The sequence below is a fragment of the Carassius auratus genome, chromosome 49 (genome assembly GCF_003368295.1).
Source record: "Carassius auratus strain Wakin chromosome 49, ASM336829v1, whole genome shotgun sequence".
Classification (NCBI taxonomy): Eukaryota; Metazoa; Chordata; class Actinopteri; order Cypriniformes; family Cyprinidae; genus Carassius; species Carassius auratus.
Window position 1 is genome coordinate 11353924 of NC_039291.1, and position 20031 is coordinate 11373954.

The window sequence follows — 20031 nt, forward strand, 5'->3', positions numbered from 1 at the left end:
CAACAACGATTGTACTTCCTAAGGAAGCTTAACTCTTTTAATGTTGATAAGGTTATCCTGTCTTTATTTTATAAATCTTTTATTGAATCTGTTCTTACTTTCGCTTTTATTGCCTGGTATGGGGGCATCAGCCTGAGGGAGAAAAATAACCTCAGCTATATTGTCAAGGTGGCTGGTAAGTCTATAGGATGCCCACAGGTTTCCTTGACAAATATCTATGAGAGGCAGGTTATGAGGAAAGCAGATGCCATATTGGACTGTGTAAATCACCCCCTTCATTGTTCTTTTGAGGTCCTCCCCTTAGGCCGGAGATTCAGAGTACCTCGTTTTAAATCCAATAGGACAAAGAACTCTTTTATACCAAGTGCAATTCGGTTGCTAAACTTGCATAATTCTTGATCTAGATGAGTAGTGTAACAGTGTTTTTAATTAATAGTTTGTATTGTTGTTGTATGTGTATGTGGTGTTTACCTGTTGTGCTACCTGTGTGTTTACCTGGCTGTAAGACAAGTTTCCCTTAGGGGACAATAAACTGAAACTGAACTGAACTGAAACTGAACTGATGTTTTTTTTAGCAAGAACTTAAAAAGCCTAGGAATCTGAAGAGGACTTCATTTGGTTTTATGCTAGAAACACACTCTACAGCCTGGACTAGACTAAGACGGATACACCTTCATACCCTTGACTTGCCAGCGGGGGTTCAGGAAGTGACAAAAATGTTAGAAACACTGTCTGGGCTGGACGGAGATCCAGCACCTCATGGCAGGAAGCTGGCTGCTCTGAGGGAGCCTAGGCTGACACAATCCCAGACTGAACTGGGCTGGAATAGGATGGAGGATTCACTGGCCTCGCTTCCGTATCGCTCTCCATGGGACTCTGAGGTATTTATGGTTCTACTGACTTTAGAGATAACACCGGAGATGGGAGGAAGAGGGAATTCCCAGATATTTGTGAAGGTGGACATTACACAAGTCTTGTGAGCTTTACACAGAGGATTGTGGAAAATATCTGGGTGTGTTCAGAGTAAAATACAAACATGCTGCACAGTGTTTAGCGCCTTTTTTCCCAAATGGTATTGAGAACAGAATGCAGTGAGCAACAATAAATGTTACTTTTGTCCTGATTTTTTGGCAGTTTAGTCAAATGACTCATTATGTTATCAGGATTTAATATTGATTATGATTCAGTTGTCACTCTCCAGATTGAAGGAAGAATTCCCCTTACAAATTTGCTTAATGCACCATTCTATATGTGCGTGGGGATGCATTCACTGTTTTAAATATTTTTAAAAAATTAATATATCATAGTTGTTTAAAGCGGTGGGTAAATTAAGGTGACCTATGATGATTGCACAATCATGTTGCATTGGGATCTATGGAGCTACCTGAAGTGTACATCTGAAGTAGACTCATGCCCTTGGTGAAAACCGAGGGGTTGAAGGTCACGAAGTGGAACGCACTTCAAAATGGCTTAGGGAAGTTTAAGACTGTGTGTCTAAAAGTGAAGTGGAACGCAACCCTAGTTTGACCACTTTTATTTTTCATATTCAAATTAGGCCAATCTACCTTTTTATGTAACTGACTTTAAAAAGGTATGACCAGCCTTAAAGAAAAAAATTAAGCAGTTTATGCAGCCAGTCCCAGAATACCACGATAACACTATAAAAACGTTTGTAGTCATGAGAAGGAGGAGGTGGGATCCGGCGAACATTCAGATTTTAAAATTTTAATGATAAAATAAACACAAAATAAAACCCAGGCCTGGTCCTCTCTCGTCCTTCACTGTTGTCCACTCATTTATCCTTCCGGATCTCCTCCGTGGTACTCACTTCCAATTTCTCCACCGGCCTCGACCCGTTCCCACGGCTCTCGGCCCCGCCCCACTCGTCACAACCACCCAGTATACCTTAGCAACCACCCAAAACATCTTAGCAACCTCATGCTGTAGTAACACCCTGGCAACCACCCACAGCACCCTGGTTTCATATCAGTTGAACATTTTCCGACCAGCTACTGTTTCTTAATGCATCATGGTTTTGTTATTGTTTGGGTCTCAGTATATTGAGCGATGGAGGACCGTCTGTGCCCATAAACTTTCATCGCTTGCATGAGAGACACTTTGCTGATACGCCAACGTAGGATGACATCATCTCACCATGTGGACATGGAAAGCTGATGAATTAGAGGGGGAGACAAAGAGGAATGGATGGAAAGAGTGAAAGAGAGAGTGGGAGGAAGATAGTGAGGAAAGAAGAGCTTGAACGTTGTGTCTTTAGTCACCCTTCTCCACGCCCACCGCTACTGTGATGGAGCAGGAGGATTGGGGGCGGTGTCATGGCAACCGTGTGGGAAGCTGTCCGTTACATGAGCTTTCTACTGAGTGTGGTCTTGCTCTCCCTCTGTGCATCAGAAGCCCAGCAGCGGATACACTCTGCAGGGGGATTGCTGTGCCTCAACCCCTCCTCCCTCAGTCATGGAGCAGGGTGACGAGCCCCAGGTCGGACACGAGAACAAGTGGGACACAACTTCGTACTGCTGTGATGTGCGTGGCGTGGGTGAGAGTGATGCGTTTGGGACTACTTCGCAGAAATTCCCGCTTATTGTTTTATTATTGGGTTCGGGTGAATTCAGTAAAAGTGTTTTCTCTCTGGCTGGTGATCACTTTTTCCTGGTTTACTTGTCAGAATTTTTGTTTGTGCCGTCTGTCAAAGAATTTGCGTTTTTTCGCTGATGTAATTCTCTCTTTGGCTTGCTGTCGTCTTCTCTCCAGGAAGAAGTGTCTGTTAAAGAGATCAGCATCACACATCTTGTTAAAGAGGGCTCAGAGAAGGCCGACCCGCAGCAGTTTGAGCTCAGGAAGGTGCTTGGACAGGGCTCCTTCGGAAAGGTACGTCACATTAATTAGTGCTGGGAAGCATGACTTTATATAGGCTATACTATATATGGTGGTAGAAATATATAAATAAGTGGCGCTTCTGTTATACTGTTTATACCAAGGGTCTTTAATCTTTTTTAGTACAAGGAGGACCCCACTGGTGCATGGAGAGACAGAGCAGGGACCAGTGTTGTTGTTGCTAACAAAAACTATTAAAAAAAACTTGAATGCAAACATTTAACTTAAAACATTTAGCAACTAACTGAAAAAAATGTTTAAGTTGAAATACAGAAATATTAAAACACTAATACTTAAGGAAAATTTAAAACGCACATAACAAAATTAATACAAATTTTAAATATTAATAATATTATAGTATATAAATAATACTAAAATAACACTGACAGGGACCTCCTTGTTACTTGTGGTACATATATGGTATTTTATTTTAAGCCAGATCTATAAATGTATTATATTTTAGTTTAACATTAAATATTTTCACTTTAGAGTAAATTTTCATTTGTAAACATTGGTTAACTACATTAGTTAGCATGGAGTAACAATAAACAATACTCTTATAGCATTTATGGACCTTAGTTCATTTGAATTTCAACTTTTAGTAGCAGATCTTTTTTTAAGATCAAAAGTTTTGATATTAATCAAAAAATTGTAACATTAATTCACTGTGAATTAACATGAACGTGAACATTTTTATTTATTAACATTAACAAAGGTTAATAAATGCTGTAAAAATGTATTGCTTATTGTTACTTCATGTTAGTTAATGCATTAACTTATGTTAATTCAGTTTTCCTGTGGTGCAATCTGTTTAATTAATTAAGTAATTGAGCTATTACATAATAGAATGATGCACATTATGTAATATTAACTGCCAAATAACTGTTTGTGTACATATTATTTATTGTGATTTTAAAATTACTCACACAGTGATATAAGATTTTGGTCATACCACCCACCTATACAAATATATTTTTTGTATTTGGTGTGTGTGTGTGTGTGTTTGCATTGTGCTTTGAGAAGCAATCAGCACCGATAAAATCCTGAGCCATGTGCGGGTGAAAAAAGACATTCATTTCATTCATACTTTAACAACAATCTCAGTAAATTGCACATGGAGTTAGTCACAGTCACTAGCTATAGTTACGGTGTCACTGCACAGCACAGAACTAACTGTGTTTTCAAGAAGAACTGATGAGTGAAACCGATCCCGTTTTTTAATGTTGTTTTGATGAAGCCTTGATTTTGTTTTTATGTTGCAGGTGTTTTTGGTGAAGAAGACGACAGGCCCGGATGCAGGACAGCTGTATGCAATGAAAGTGCTGAAAAAAGCCACTCTGAAAGGTATTCATATATTTTTTTCACTAATTTGCATGTGTGTAAATCATTTTTAAACTTAATGAAAAATATATGTGAATATTGAATATATATATATATGAAAGTATAATTTATTCACTCTTTTTTTAAATAATAAATATAACAAATGAAATGTACAAAAATTGCTGAAATTAAATTACCACTTATTTGACATAGTATTTAATCAAACTTCACTGTGATTGTTTATCATCTATTGACAAGTCTGCTAGTACGATATGAAATCGACTTAAAGGGCAAATTCAGTTGGAAACATTAACTTCTATAACTATTATTGAACACTGCCAATATTTTTTGAATAGTCAAATATTGATATAGGTCATATATCATCTATGAATTGTCTCCTTGAGACAAATACAGTAAAGCAGGAAGAAGGCTTGACATAAGGCTTTAGCCATGTAGCTGAAAGTGCAAATGAATTGTTTTTGCCACTGACAGGAAGTCTTGCAGGTGTGCAAGCCTAAAGATTACAGACAGTTCAAAAGTCTCATTAACACGTGGGCCTCCAGATGACTCCAAAAACTTCCTAAGCATTTACTTCCACAGTAAACTGTTTAGGTTCTGTTTGTTCCAGTGTTTTGGTTGGTTAATTCCCAGTCGTAGCTGTTTAAGAATGTAATTGATGTTCATGGAATGGTACAACTATGAAGAACAGCCCTTCCAGATGATAAACACCTCTACATCCACAGAAGGAGAATAACGCTCCTCCCCCTGCAGCTCTTAGCTGCTCTTGTCTCTCTTGCACTGCATTTGTCTCCCTACTTTATTTAATTAGTCATCCGGTGCCATCTGCGTAATTTTGCTTTGCCAGATTTCTGGGCAGAGGGGAACGTTGTTAGAGGGCAGAGAAGCATTGTTAGTGTACTTGATTGAAGTAAACAGAAGTGTTATTCATGCGTGTGTTTTCAGTACGGGATCGGGTCAGGACTAAGATGGAGCGGGACATCCTGGTGGAGGTTAATCATCCGTTTATTGTTAAACTACACTATGGTAAGTGCTGGTCATCGGCCAATCAGAATAAAGAACAGCTCTTGTTCCAATGTTCTGTTAACCAATGAAGCCATTCTTTCTTTCTCACACTCTTCTTGTGTACTTCTTGCAGCATTCCAGACTGAAGGAAAGCTCTATCTGATTCTGGACTTTTTAAGAGGAGGTGATCTCTTTACTCGACTGTCAAAAGAGGTAAATAGCGAATGGTTACCCCAAGCATTTAATTTACATGAAAGCATTTAACAGATGCTTTTGTCCAAAACAACTGAAAAAGAAGAGTCTCATGTAGCCACCAGCTTCTTGCAATTTTGCAGCTTATTCTCACCAGGACTATCCACTTAGAGAATACGAGACTGTCTGATTGATATGTAAAGCATGTGCTCTCTTTCCTCAGGTGATGTTCACAGAGGAGGATGTGAAGTTTTATCTTGCCGAACTGGCTTTAGCTCTGGACCATCTGCATGGACTAGGCATCATCTACAGAGATCTGAAACCAGAGAAGTACTGAATGTCCTCAAATAAACCCAGTTTAGACTAGAACTTAAAAGGATGGTTCATGCAAATCGATGAAAATTGTCATTATGCTTCTTATTGATTTATCATTCTTTATTTTATATTTTATTTCTAACCTGTATGATTTAAAACAAAGAGACCATCATGATGAAATGAAGTCTTGGTGAACATGACAGACTTTAAATATATATATATATATATATATATATATGTGTATATGTATGTTATTATAACAGATTAAAAAAAATATTTTGAACAATGTAATTTTTTCTTTTCTTACATCCCTTTGTGCTTTTATATTTTGCTGTTTATATCTCTAAGCGCACTCACTCGTTCTCTTTTTATTTTTATTTTTTATCCTTCCTCACTGCTGTCTGTAAGGTCATCCATAAATCACATTTATGTCTGCAGGGAATAGGGCTATAAAAATAATGGTTGTAGTCTTGTAGCTGTGACGCAGAGATATGTCCTACGGCTCTGGGTGGGAATAGCAGACCCTTTGTGTGAGGGTGTTCATGCTCTGTTAAATGGCTTTTTAATGCTGTGAATCTGTGTAATTTCAGCATTCTCTTGGATGAGGACGGCCACATAAAGCTGACAGGTAGGTAATTTCAGATTGCTGGATTGGCTGCATCAGCATGGGGCCACCTTGAGCATTTAGGGCTTTGTGTTGATACCATTTGACTGCAGCCTGAAGCGAGGGCAGACAGATGCTTTAACCTTCCCTCTGTAGAGAGTTATGACCATCTAAACCACACTCATGCTATATGAAATGGTGAACTGCACTGAGCTAATGTGTGGGAAATAAGGTTTTGTGCTATTACTTAATATTATTTTTAGATTTTTAAGTTTTCATTTTAAATCTTGGTTTTAGGAATTGTGTTGTACTTTTGTCAATTTTTCTTTTAGTACTCTTAGTTCTTCAACTTTAACGTAACCGTTCGTTGCCAAAGCAGTATTTCTAATCTTTGTTTAAATTAAATCAAGACAAATTGAAACTTATTTCAGCATCATTTCAGATAAATTTTGAGTAGCTGTTGTTGTAGTTAAGAGTAACAACACTGACGTTGCAATACTGAAAGTGTGTTTGTGTGTGTCTTCAGATTTTGGACTCAGTAAGGAGTCGATCGATCACGAAAATAAAGCATACTCTTTCTGCGGGACGGTAGAGTATATGGCTCCGGAGGTGGTGAACAGAAGAGGACACACTTACAGCGCTGACTGGTGGTCTTACGGTGTACTCATGGTGAGGGAGCGCCACTTCCTGTTTCTATTCTTGTTTATTCTGGCATTCTGTATATTTTGTGTTTTCTGTCATTTGTTTTCTCATTAAAAATTTTTATTTAATCTACTTTGTGAATTTTATTTAAGTTAATAATATTATAAATAAATGTAAAATACATTTAGGAGATAAACAAATTTATTATTGATTAATAATTCATATAGAATCATAAAAAAAAAATCTTGAACATTATCAAAACTGGGACAGAACCATCTGGAATATTATTCCAGCACCTTCAACCATCAGTCAGTGCAACATCAGGCAGTTAAACATAAACAAAAAAAATGTGAATGCACTTTTATTCATATAAAATCACACTTCAGAGAAACAACTTGTTTTGTGTTCCATCCTCAGTTTGAAATGCTGACTGGAACACTGCCTTTCCAAGGCAAGGACCGCAAGGACACCATGACTATGATTCTAAAGTGAGTGCGACAGCCTCCTTCCTCTACTCCGGCGGAGACTCACCTCACACTATAATCTAAACACAGTCATCCACTCTTAGTGGGAATAGCCAGCGGAATTGGTCTATGCAACATCTGGATTCTAAGTGCTGTAGCGATGAATATAAGCCCTTGGTTTAGTTGACAGTGCTATTTACCTTGAAGACTAAGCACTTAACCATCAGTAAACACGGAACCACACAAAACACACATCACTTCATAATGCGGCCTGCTCAGGAGTGAATAGCGCTCAGGCGTGCCACACTAGCACTGCCGTGGTGGGTAATTATAATCAAAGATCTGCGCACAATTTGATGGCTATGGGAACTGTAGTAATGTGGTTTTAGATGAATGACTGCAGACTTTTAGAGAGAGGGCAAGATGAGGGTTACTGTCAATTACTGTGTTCATTTGAGGCTTCTGCAGAGGACTGATAAGAACCGACGACTGCCACTGATGTGAATACACAAAGTATTGGCTGTGGAAGTGACATCGGTGCAAATGACAGTGACCGAGTTTGTCTTTGTCCTCCGTTTTATGTTATCTGACCTCTAGGCTTGTGTAGACAGATTTTTACCATAATTTGAATTTATCACCACAAAGTCACATTACAGGTCATTCTGGTCCAACAAACTGCCCACTTAAATAGGAAGTGGCATTCAGGCCAACATGTACATTAAAGGGTTAGTTAGTTTCGTTATCCAAAAATGAAAATGATGTCATTTATGACTCACCCTCATGTCGTTCAAAACCAGTAAGACCTCCGTTCATCTTCAGAAAACAGTTTAAGATATTTTAGATTTAGTCCGAGAGCTTTCTGTTCCACCATTGAATGTGTGTGTATGGTCTACTGTCCATGTCCAGAAAGGTAAGAAAAACATCATCAAAGTAGTCCATGTGACATAAGAGGGTCAGTTAGAATTTGTTGGAGCATCGAAAATACATTTTGGTCAAACATCAGGGACAGAATGCTCTCGGCCTAAATCTAAAATATCTTAAATAGTGTTCTGAAGATGAACGGAGGTCTGGAACGACATGAGAGTGAGTCATTAATGACATAATTTTCATTTTTGGGTGAACTAACCCTTTAATAATAAAGGGATGATCTTTCATTTGCTGATTATCAGAACTCTGGCTTGACTCTTGACCTGTTTTTGTAGGGCAAAGCTTGGAATGCCTCACTTTCTGAGTTCAGAAGCTCAGAGTCTCCTCAGGAGCCTTTTCAAACGAAACCCTTCCAATAGATTAGGTAAGCCCACTCACATACTCTACCTTTCAAAGGTTTTTTTTTTTTTTTTTGTACAGTTATTCTGCAAGGATGCACTGAATTAATCAAAGGTGACATCAAAGACATGTATAAACTTTGGTGAGCATAAGAGACTTCTTAAAAAAAGATTTTGTGCTTTAATTCGATTTGAACTCCTCTGCAGGTGCTGGTCCAGATGGAGTTGAAGAGATAAAGAGACACCCGTTTTATTCTACCATTGACTGGAATGTGAGTCTTTCGGGAACATGCATTTACAATGAAAAATTATACTTTATCAATGTGTGGTGGGTTTAATGTTTTATCATGTCCTGTTTGTCTAAGAAATTATTTAGAAGAGAAATTCACCCGCCCTTCAAACCAGCCTCTGGCAGACCAGACGACACATTCTACTTTGACCCAGAATTTACAGCAAAAACTCCCAAAGGTACGTCAGCTTATAAACAATTGTGTCTGACCCTAGATCAAGTATCACTGTGTTTGCCGTCCGTCTTTAATCCCCTCTCAGACAAATACACAAAAAACCTATTTCATTAAATGCTGCTAGACCTTTTGAAATCTGTCGGATTATTTGATAGTCTATTTAATGACTAGATTTAAACCTCTGTGTGTTTTCTGGTAGACTCTCCAGGTGTACCCCCTAGTGCCAATGCCAACCAACTCTTCAGAGGTTTCAGTTTTGTGGCCATCAGCTCAGAAGAAGAGTCTCAGCCCCTGCAGAGCAAAAGTGTGAGCTCTTTAGTTCAGGTATACAAAACTCAAGAGTAACGCCTCTTTCCACATAGTATATGCGGTAATGACTGTTTTTAAGCTGTAGCTATGAGTCAGATTTTATGTCAGCATTACATCTAGTTGTTTTCGCTCTGTAGCAGCTCCACAGAAACGTGTCTCAGTTCAATGACACATATGAGGTGAAGGAGGATATCGGAGTTGGCTCATATTCCATCTGCAGACGCTGCATACAGAAAAGCACAGGCATGGAGTATGCAGTGAAGGTGCGAAGCCAGTCATATTAAACCAACACACTGACTGCTTTCATTGAGGCAATAAATCAACCTTAAAAAGTATATATATATATATATATATGTTATTGGATATTTCCTATATTTGCTATTAAAAGATAGTTCCTGTTCATTTACCATATGTTTACATTTAAATTAAAAATAAGAAACACAAAAAACTAAAACCAGTTGTTTTAATTGTGCATTTAGGCTTGAAAGATGTAATGTTTATTCAAATAAAATGAATGTTAATAAATTATTAATGTTTTAAATTATTTAAAAAATTGCATATCAAATTAAACTTTAAATGTCCATTTTAAATGTAATTTCTAAAGTTATATTTTATATTACTTTTTTTTCTTTTTTTTATAATTAAAAACAGTAATTCACTGATGTAAGAACAGTTAAATTGTAATATTTAACATTTCTCAATGAATAGCCTTTTTTATAGTGGAGATTATAATACCTAAATTCACGATTTGTGAATAAATAAATTAAATAATTATTAGGATATTGGATAGAATTTTAATATCAGCATATCCCAAATTTAACTGCCTTGAACTTCGAATCAACTACATAGCAGCAGCATTCAACCTTAACCATTATGGCCTTTTCCAAGACTGTTTTATACTGCCTTACGGTGAGTTTCTTGGACATTGTGATATGTATTTTTCTTGTTTAGATAATCAATAAAGCTAAACGGGATCCGACAGACGAGGTGGAAATTCTGTTACGCTATGGACAGCATCCAAATATAATCACCTTGAAAGACGTGAGTGTTCAGAAACAAGGATGCAGTCTTTTTATTTTCATCCATAAGGATGAAGGACAGTAGTCTGTGGTGGCAGACTCTGAACTTTGTCTTAGTGGCTCAACACAATTATATTAAAGCAATGTCTTGTTCTTTTCAAAAAGCATTTATGTGTTTACCTGAAACCAGTTCTGCTCTGACATTTCCGGAACGAGGGAATAGTGTAATGAGTTTCTGCTCTTATTGTCTTCCCTGCAAATTACTCCGAGCAGGTTATCCATCATTCATATTCATTTAGCAGTGTATTAGTGTTATTGTTTTCATGCATTAGAAATGCATCTGCTTCAATTGTTCCTTGAACATAGCATTGTCTTCGAACACAAAATTCATTTTCTGCAGATGTAAACATCCATAAACATATGTATTGCGGAATTGATTTCTATAGCATTTAATGAAAAGCGTTTCAGTTTGTTGAGATGGTGACTTTAAACTGATTAGCAATGATCAGCTAATATAACTGTGTGACTGTATGCAGGTGTACGACGATGGCCGCTCAGTGTATCTGGTGACAGAACTGCTGAAGGGAGGGGAACTGCTGGATAAGATCCTCAGACAGAAGTTCTTCTCCGAGCGAGAGGCCAGTGCTGTGCTGCACACCATCACAAAGACTGTGGAGTACCTGCATGCTCAAGGGGTATGTAACCTCTCTAGGGCTCAAACTATAGGAAAGAACAAAGTCAAATGTGTATGTTTATGGAGACAATAGCTGAGGGAATGAAACTTAGCCCAGTTGAAGTACATTAAGATTGCGATCTTGAGAAACAAATGAGGCTTTGTGAGACTTCCTGGTTTTACTGCATACTGGTTTATAATGGCTCTAGGGCAGATAAACTCAATATTAGAAGCTAAGAGGGAGATTCAAACTGCAAAAGATGCGAAAGCCTGTCGTAAACACCCTGCCATTCAAGAGTTCTGGAGACTTTTTGAAAAAATTCAATATGCTCAACAAGGCTTCATTTATCTGATCAAAAATACAGTAAATATTGTGAAATATTATTATAATGTTTTCGGTTTTAAAATGTAATATATTCCTGAGATGCAAAGCTGAATTTTCGGCATCATTACTCCAGTCTTCAGTGTCACATAATCCTTCGGAAAACATTCAAATATGCTGATTTGCTGCTCAAGAAACATTTCTTATCAATAATAATGTTGAAAACCGTTGTGTTGCTCAATATTGTTTTGGAAAATTGGGATACTTTCCTTTTCAAGATTATTTGATGAATAGAAAGTTAAAGTGAACCGCATTTATTCTAAATAATTATCTTTTATTACATTATAAATGTTTGTACTGTCACTTTTTATCAATTTAATGTGTTCTTGCTGAATGAAAGTGTTATTTATTTAAATCATACTGACAAACTTTTGAATGATAGTGCATACAGTATACTCTATATTACAATGATTTGGAATGATATTTAAATGATTTTGTGTGTGTCCTATTTTTCGGACTATAAGTCGCATTTATTTAGAACAAAGAACCAGGAGAAAACATAACCATCTACAGCCACGAGAGGGCGCTCTATGCTGCTCAGTGGTAGGCTACAGGAGCACTGAGGAGCATAGAGCGCCCTCTGGCGGCTGTAGATGGTAATGTTTTCTCTTGGTACACTTCTCTTAATTTATTTCTCTTGGTTCATGTCAAATTAATTTTGATAAAAAAGTCGCACCTGACTATAAGTCGCAGGACCAGCCAAACTATGAAAAAATAGTGCGACTTATATTCCGGAAAATGCGGTAAATCATAACAGTATTAACATAATTTAAATGTTAAATTAAAAAATGTATTTAATTTTTAATAAAAAGATAATTGATGGGTCAGATACAGTCTGTGAGCCACCTTGGTACTAAATTAATCTTCCTTTACTCCATATCAGGTGGTTCACAGGGATCTGAAGCCCAGTAACATCCTTTACGTTGATGAATCCGGGGATCCCGAGTCAATCCGGATCTGTGACTTTGGCTTTGCCAAGCAGCTGAGAGCAGAAAACGGACTGCTGATGACGCCCTGTTATACTGCCAACTTTGTGGCCCCAGAGGTACATTTTGCACATCATGTATTTTGTAAAATAATTGTCAGTTTATTAATCAGAAAAAAATCTTTTTGGTCCCCAGGTGCTGAAGAAACAGGGTTATGATGCTGCCTGTGATATCTGGAGTTTAGGCGTCCTTCTGTACACAATGTTAACTGGGTAAGTATGTAAACCTAGCGCTATATATTTTCAACATGTGTGTTTGTATTCAACTGACACAGGGATTTTCCTCAGATTTACTCCATTTGCTAATGGCCCAGAGGACACGCCGGAGGAGATTCTAGCTCGAATAGGCAGTGGGAAGTTTTCTCTCACAGGTGGATACTGGAACTCTGTTTCACTTGAGGCAAAGGTACCCAGTTGAGAAGAGCATATATAAATTATACTTTTCAAAAAACATCTCCTTAAAGGCCCACCAGACAGCAGCAAAAAAAAAATAATAATTCAAACACCTTGTCTTTTACAGGACTTGGTGTCTAAGATGTTGCATGTAGACCCCCATCAGAGACTAACAGCTGCACAGGTGTTGAAACACCCCTGGATCGTTCACAAAGACCAGCTCCCCAAATACCAGCTGAACAGACATGATGCCCCCCATCTGGTTAAGGTTTGGTCCTGTCCATAAAACCTAAACCATACATATTTTATGAATGTGTACATTCCTTATTTGCATCCTGAAACCTTTACATTTCACAGGACAGTTCAATTCAGCAAGGTTTGTGTTACATTCTTCTTCCTGTAGGGGGCGATGGCTGCCACATACTCTGCCTTGAATAGGAACGTTCCCCCCATGCTGGAGCCTGTGGGCTGTTCTATTCTCGCTCAGCGCAGAGGAGTGAAAAAACTGACCTCTACTGCTTTATGAGCAAACATCTTCCACCTCCAACCCCATGACCTCTAGCCTGGTTTGAGCACAGCCTGATGTCGGCTTGCTTGCTGCCCACCACGCATCATGGCCTTAGAGCCAAGCGGTGATTCTGAGGACCCCTGGTGGACAATTAAAATCTTCCTTCACTTCCTTCCTTCCTTTACCACAAGGGCCAATAAAAACATTTCGGCCTGTACGATCACGCCTAAGCCTCTAAATGCAAGACGATGAAGAATCTGTGGACTGAGGTGCAAATTATCTGAGCGTATGGATATTAACATACATATAAACTCAGTTATTATAAAAAGCTAAGATGTTAATGTGTTCAGGGAGGATGTGGATTTTAGAGGATGACAACAAATTCCTGCACCAAAATGTGCGCACAGTTGCGAAAAGCTCCAGTTGTATGGGGATGTTGTATATGGGATACATTCCTGTCAGGTAGACACTTACTATTCAAATTGTATCCAGTTCTGGCCTGATATTTTACATCACTGAGGGCACATTGCATATTTAAGTCCCACCAAACCATAATAACTATGGCGTATCCCAACATACCTTGTTCTCCAGTCATCTTTGAACAGCGATCTAGGGGAGACGCCTTTAGCAGATCCATACAAGACTTTAAGAAAGTCCAAAAGTTTATATGGCAGATGCTGGTGTTAGCTTAGCATTCTTTTTACGAAAAACATGAACAAGTTCCAAAGCACAAAAATGCAGTGGAGGCCTACATGTAAACGGCACAGAATGTCAAATAGAGAACTCAGGTGAAATGCAATACATAATACAAAAAATAATTAAAAAAATAAGCTGGGATTGAAATGTTACGGCTGTATCGCCTCACCTAAAACCTGCTGACCTGTTTGTTTGTATGTAGGAAAGTACAGAAATGCTCAGAGATATATGTAGTGACTTATTAAGTGACTACTTGCAGCCTTGACATATTTTTATAAATGTGCATGGGCAAGATGCTATATTAGCTAATAGCTCTGTGGAAGTTGGCATGACTGGGGATGTGTTCACCCTTTAACTTTTTTTTTTTTTTTTAATTCTTCTAATTTCATGCAGGGTTTTTTTTTTCTTAGCAAGTTTAAATATGTTGTACATTTTCTTTTCATCTCAGTTGTATTTTTTTTCCTGTCTTTGACTTGGAAGAGTGCTGGAAACGTTGCTGTCCATATAGCAAGCTGCTATCCTGTTCTTTCTTTTGTACATGTAGAAAATAAAGTTTTTTACAAAAACACTTTTATGATGAATGTAAAATTATTATTTTTTTTCCCACCGTTTTCATTTTTATAGAATTCACATAAGTGTATAACACAATACTTAAGAACCTGGGTGAGCGAAAAGGCAAACAAAGACTTCATATTTGGTGTTCTTGCATGGCTGGCAGTGTTGTGGGAATCAGTCAAATCATACATGATATTTTAAAGCTGTTTTTTAAGAAATGCATATTACAAAGGATATGTTTTTGTGAATATGCACATAAAATGTTTACAATGTTTAAATATTAATAGCAGCTAAACATTACTGGAGTTTTAGAAGAGAAAGCTCCGGAAGTCTCTTCTGCTCATGGGTAAGCATGTGTGTCTTGTAGCCTCCCAGTGAGAGGTAAATTTTGCAGATGTCACAGTAGAACAGGGTCTGTCTATGCCACTGACTTAACCTCGAAAATGACAGTGGAGATGCCATCCTCAGTAATGGCCAGCTCACTTTCTTTAACATATTTAACGCTCTCATCCAGTGAGAAGTGCTGCTGTTGTCCAGATGTCATGCTGGTACTCGACTCATAATCGAGAGGCTCCTCTTTGACACAAGCAAGTGAAACGGCCTCAGAAATGGTGATTCTACATGTCAAGTTCCATGTACTCATCTACTGCTTCCTGTTAGCTAAAACGTAATCTAGTATAGCGTTACATATAATTGTTTATAGATGGACAGACAGACATATACATATTTAATTTATATCACATATAAAATTATTAAATGTTACAGTATATAAATTATGTACTTTATATGTAATTTATGTAAGGTAAATAAATGTCATATTTTGCTTATATTTCATTTACATATGCAGAATATATATTGTATGTGTATGTGTAAAACATCTTAATATATTAAATACATTTTATTTATACATAAAGTAAATTTAATTGTGCATATATATATATATATATATATGTGTGTGTGTGTGTGTGTGTGTGTGTGTGTGTGTGTGTGTGTGTGTTTGTAATAAGCAAAGTAAATGCATATTATAAAATATGTTCTTATGAAATATTGATGTTTAATTATATAATGTAATTATATTTAATTGATATATTATATATAAAACAATTAAAGTGAATTACGTATGATTAAAATATGTACTTTATATTAAATAAATATTTTAAAAATAAATAAAATAAAATAAGCTAACTGAAATAATATAGACCTAAATATAAACATATAACAGGGTTGTTTAATTACATATAATTACATTTCATTTATATATAAAATGAATTTCCTACCTGTATCTCCCTTTCAGTCTCAGATGATCGATTAACAGTATGTAGTGTAGGATCACTATCACACTATAAAACATCCTGTCATATTTAACAGATTTTAAATCAAGATCGTCTTGCTTTAAAACTGTAATTTTATCCTTGTTTACATATAGCTATAGCTTTACAGAATATATCTCTAATTTTACCTTTTCTATTTTAGTAATGTTTTAGTTCTTCTGACCTTTTCAAAAATGAGTTAATATATCATATACGTTTTATTTTAATATCATCATATTGTCTCAGATAATAAATTAGATTTAGCCCACTCCTCCTGAGCTGATTGCGATTGTAAATAAAGTTTTGCTCTGTTGAACGAGGCGATCTGCGCATGCGTCTTTGTCAGCGTTTCTCGCTAGCGTCGTTGATCTACTCACAACTGCACGTTTGAGAAGCAAAATATTTGACACATTGTTCTATTTCCCCTACGTTTCTGAACACTATACGATAGCCGTCGACGTCGTTTCAAGAATATGCCGAAAAACAAAGGTAAGGTGGATTCTAAAGACAGTCGTGTGAGGTGTTAGCCTTGAATTTAGCAAACAAGGTAACGTTAGCTGCTGCGCTTGATATTGAACGTAGCAGTTTATTGTCAGTGTTTGATTTTTAATTTTGGCAGTTGATTTCATTTTTGGTCTTGTATTTGATGAACTTAAGTTCATAATACGAATTAAAGCTGCTTGTTGTGTCAGGGTATGAAAAGGTTAGATGACCAGATAAATGTATTTTGATCTTTATCGGCTCTAAGATGATTACGTTACGTTTAATTAAGAAAATATTTATAAAAGACATCATACATACTAAAGTTGCCCGACAAATACACATGAAATTAACAATAATTTAATATGTATTTCATGTCCCAGGAATTTTGCTGAATGTGTGTACTTTCAATTATTAGGCAACATTTTGTCGTTGTCATATGGCATTTTTCCAAATATATGATTTTTATTTCTCGGGATCAAGGTAAGGGAGGAAAGAATCGGCGACGTGGTAAGAATGAGAATGAATCTGAGAAAAGGGAGCTGGTGTTTAAAGAGGATGGACAAGGTGAGTTGTAATACTCTTTATATATATATATATATATATATATATATATATATATATATGAGTGTTCATGATGTAGGGCACTGCCTTCACTTCAAAACATGATCTGGCTTTAGTTGTATCATCTTTTGAAAAAGCTTCTTCTTTCTTCTAGAATATGCTCAGGTCATCAAGATGTTGGGAAATGGGAGGTTGGAGGCCATGTGTTTTGATGGAGTCAAGCGGCTTTGTCACATCCGAGGAAAGCTCCGGAAAAAGGTGCACTTTACAGATCGAGTCTATGAAGCTTCAGACTGAATGCGGATTGCATTTCCATCACTTTGTGAATGAGCTTGGCTGTGTGCTCATGACAGAAATGTTTAGGCCAATCCATTTATTATTGTTTGAAACCAACTGATGTAACTAATTTTAGGCATGGATTTTATGAAATGCTGGAAAACTTCAGCATAGGACAAAATATTATTAAATTAATTTTATATCGTTCCTGGGGAATGTTTACATAGTTCTTTTAACAACAAATCCAAATTGTTTGTCATATTTGTGGCCTTTGTTTTTTTTTTTTTATATATTTATTGTAGGTGTGGATTAACTCATCAGACATCATTCTCATTGGATTAAGGGACTACCAGGTTTGTTAAATGTTTCTTAATTTAATATCATTCTACTAATGTAATAAATAATTTAGCTATAATATATGATTTATAGAATAATGGACTGCTGAGAGTTCATTATTCTATAAATCATTATTTTATGTTATTTTCATTATTTTATGTAATTGTTATAATTCTCTGGTAAAATATAATAAAAAACATAATTATGTATATTCCCTGGATTATCAGGTTTAAATTTCTTATTTTAATGTAACTGTATATAGTAATAGTAATGTTGCTATACATAATATAAATAATCATATTTTGTGATTTAATATAACTAATATAAATGTGTAAAGTTTTAAATATGTATTTTGTTAGCCTGTAAAGGAATTACAGTATTTAGCCATTTAAAAGCTTTACTCTTGTAGTTTAAAAATAAGCTTCATGCTGCAGTTGAAACTTCAGATTTCTTTTATCCAAGAGCTTCTTATGGAGTTCATATCTGATATTTTAAATTCTGAAATGTTTTATCAGGATAACAAAGCAGATGTCATTTTGAAGTATAATGCTGATGAGGCTCGGAGTCTGAAAGCCTATGGAGAGCTTCCAGAACACGGTGAGTTTATTTAATATGAGAAACCCTCTAGATGGTTCTTGAGGAACTGAGGTTCTTGGCTTGCAATATGCTGAACTTTTTGCTGAACTGTAATAAATGTCATGTCATTAAATTCTTATTGTTGGTGCCTTTCAGCCAAAATCAATGAGACTGATACCTTCGGGCCTGGTGATGATGACGAGATTCAGTTCGATGATATTGGTGATGATGATGAGGATATTGATGATGTAAGTACTAAAGTACTCTTATGTTAATCTGAAGTTTGAGATTAATTCAATAACTCAATGTTTTGATTTGTTAATTGAAATGGAGACATGATGTAAGTAGTCAGAGCATCAATCAGTGATTTGGCCTGACAATAACAAATTCTTTCCCCAGATCTAAGAGGAATACACTGGGAAGAGAATGTTTCTCAACCTGAAGCGACAATATCCTCACATCCCCCCCTGAAGTCACCCCTCCAACATTACGGCTCAAGTTTTTGGTTTCACGGACTAAACACATGACTGCATTGTCACCTTCAATCAATTTTGTTATCTTTTAATGTATTTATATTGCTTTCACATCAAGTGGAATTTAGTTACAGTACAGAATCTATGGATTCGCAATAAAAAGATAACCGATTTTATTTTTGGTGTTGCAGTCTTTATCCTAATAGACATGTTCAGAAGCTCTGTAAAAGTGAGTGAAACTCGTATGTTAAAAGCTAATACCTATAAAACGTCTGGTCTTTTGGAATGTTTCTGAAGTCACTTGATTTACTGGTCACATAATGATGCATTGGATGATACTTTCTGATTAGCTCTGTGTTTGAATCCATCTTGCTTTAGTTTTCTTCTCTGCTATAAATGATAATTGAATACTTATTTTACAGGGCTGCTGGATTTATGAAAAAAATAATAATTTTGAAGCTCTGTGTATTACTTCACAGTTGTTACTTAGAGTTACAGCGTAATAGCTTGATACTGAACTACAGTAAACATCAGAAACGGAATTATTTGTAAGATTAAAATGGAAACATTTTTTACTTTCAAAAATGATAGCTCACAAAGCAAATAACCAGAATAAGGAAATATTTTTGTATGCAAATGGACCGATTAAGGCAAGATTTATGAGAGTTTATTGATTGTATTCTTGCAGACTGGCCCTTTTGAATGAGCACGTTGGTTGTTGGTTATAACTTGTTATTTTTAGGTGTATTGTTTTGATGAGCTTTTGATGGTTGCTTTTTGTCCTCTGCTGCTTTTGATCAGAAAACCTGTGATTTTGAAATAAAATTCAACAACATTCAGAATCCTAGAAATGTGTATTTTAAGCCTTTGAGATGTCAGTCATAGTCCTTAATATTTTTTTTTTATAAATATACATCAGGTTTCTACATCATGTGAAACATTTTTTTTTTTTACTTCCAGTTTTTATGTAATGTCCAAAATGATCATGTGATGTATTGTTTTAGTTGTAGATGTTTTTGAGTTATGTGAGTTTAAAAAAAATGCAGTTATATTTATAGTAAGTGTATGTCTAGCCATAGGCTTGAGTGATTGAGGTTGAGGGTGTTTCGCCCCTTCACATGTGATGCAGTGTGAAAAACCGAGGTAGTCTATAGCACATGTATACATGCTTATACAGATGTTAACACAGACTTGGAGTATAATAATGTGGTGTGAAAATAGCCTATATATTCCATAATGAAATATCAGGTTTGTTTGAAATTGTCCATTACTAGAAAATCCCTTCACACTTCTCTAAATTTATGTATATTCTAGG

At 36.2% G+C, this 20031-nt stretch overlaps 2 protein-coding genes across 5 annotated transcripts in view; both read left to right on the plus strand.

Annotated features, from left to right (window-relative positions):
- The window catches only part of LOC113066211 (ribosomal protein S6 kinase alpha-3), a 34552-nt gene extending 19838 nt beyond the window's left edge, over nt 1-14714 (plus strand). For 2 of the 4 annotated variants that reach the window (XM_026238008.1, XM_026238009.1), the window contains 20 exons: nt 2770-2886; nt 4155-4236; nt 5176-5256; nt 5369-5448; nt 5651-5757; nt 6333-6370; nt 6873-7015; nt 7406-7476; nt 8655-8743; nt 8925-8989; nt 9083-9185; nt 9381-9505; nt 9628-9753; nt 10442-10531; nt 11046-11204; nt 12448-12609; nt 12686-12762; nt 12838-12955; nt 13070-13210; nt 13346-14714. In XM_026238008.1, coding sequence (XP_026093793.1) covers nt 2770-2886; nt 4155-4236; nt 5176-5256; nt 5369-5448; nt 5651-5757; nt 6333-6370; nt 6873-7015; nt 7406-7476; nt 8655-8743; nt 8925-8989; nt 9083-9185; nt 9381-9505; nt 9628-9753; nt 10442-10531; nt 11046-11204; nt 12448-12609; nt 12686-12762; nt 12838-12955; nt 13070-13210; nt 13346-13468 — 2097 coding nt within the window. In that variant the 3' untranslated portion in view covers nt 13469-14714. Of the gene's footprint in view, nt 1-2476; nt 2555-2769; nt 2887-4154; nt 4237-5175; nt 5257-5368; nt 5449-5650; nt 5758-6332; nt 6371-6872; nt 7016-7405; nt 7477-8654; nt 8744-8924; nt 8990-9082; nt 9186-9380; nt 9506-9627; nt 9754-10441; nt 10532-11045; nt 11205-12447; nt 12610-12685; nt 12763-12837; nt 12956-13069; nt 13211-13345 lie in introns of those variants that run through there. The other 2 variants (XM_026238010.1, XM_026238011.1) reach the window with 2 other exon arrangements.
- A 1603-nt stretch (nt 14715-16317) lies between these two features.
- LOC113066214 (eukaryotic translation initiation factor 1A, X-chromosomal) lies at nt 16318-19563 on the plus strand. The gene is made up of 7 exons (XM_026238018.1): nt 16318-16500; nt 16975-17058; nt 17210-17313; nt 17634-17684; nt 18183-18264; nt 18400-18491; nt 18643-19563. The coding sequence occupies exons 1-7, from the start codon at nt 16485-16487 to the stop codon at nt 18646-18648; spliced, it is 435 nt and encodes a 144-aa protein (XP_026093803.1). The 5' UTR covers nt 16318-16484; the 3' UTR covers nt 18649-19563.
- The last annotated feature ends 468 nt before the right edge of the window (nt 19564-20031 follow it).

Excerpts from the sequence above, each read along its gene's own strand:
- LOC113066214 (XM_026238018.1), top strand. Across the intron at positions 17,059-17,209 it reads GTTTAAAGAGGATGGACAAG|AATATGCTCAGGTCATCAAG; the intron begins GTGAGTTGTAAT and ends TCTTTCTTCTAG. Across the intron at positions 17,685-18,182 it reads TTGGATTAAGGGACTACCAG|GATAACAAAGCAGATGTCAT; the intron begins GTTTGTTAAATG and ends ATGTTTTATCAG.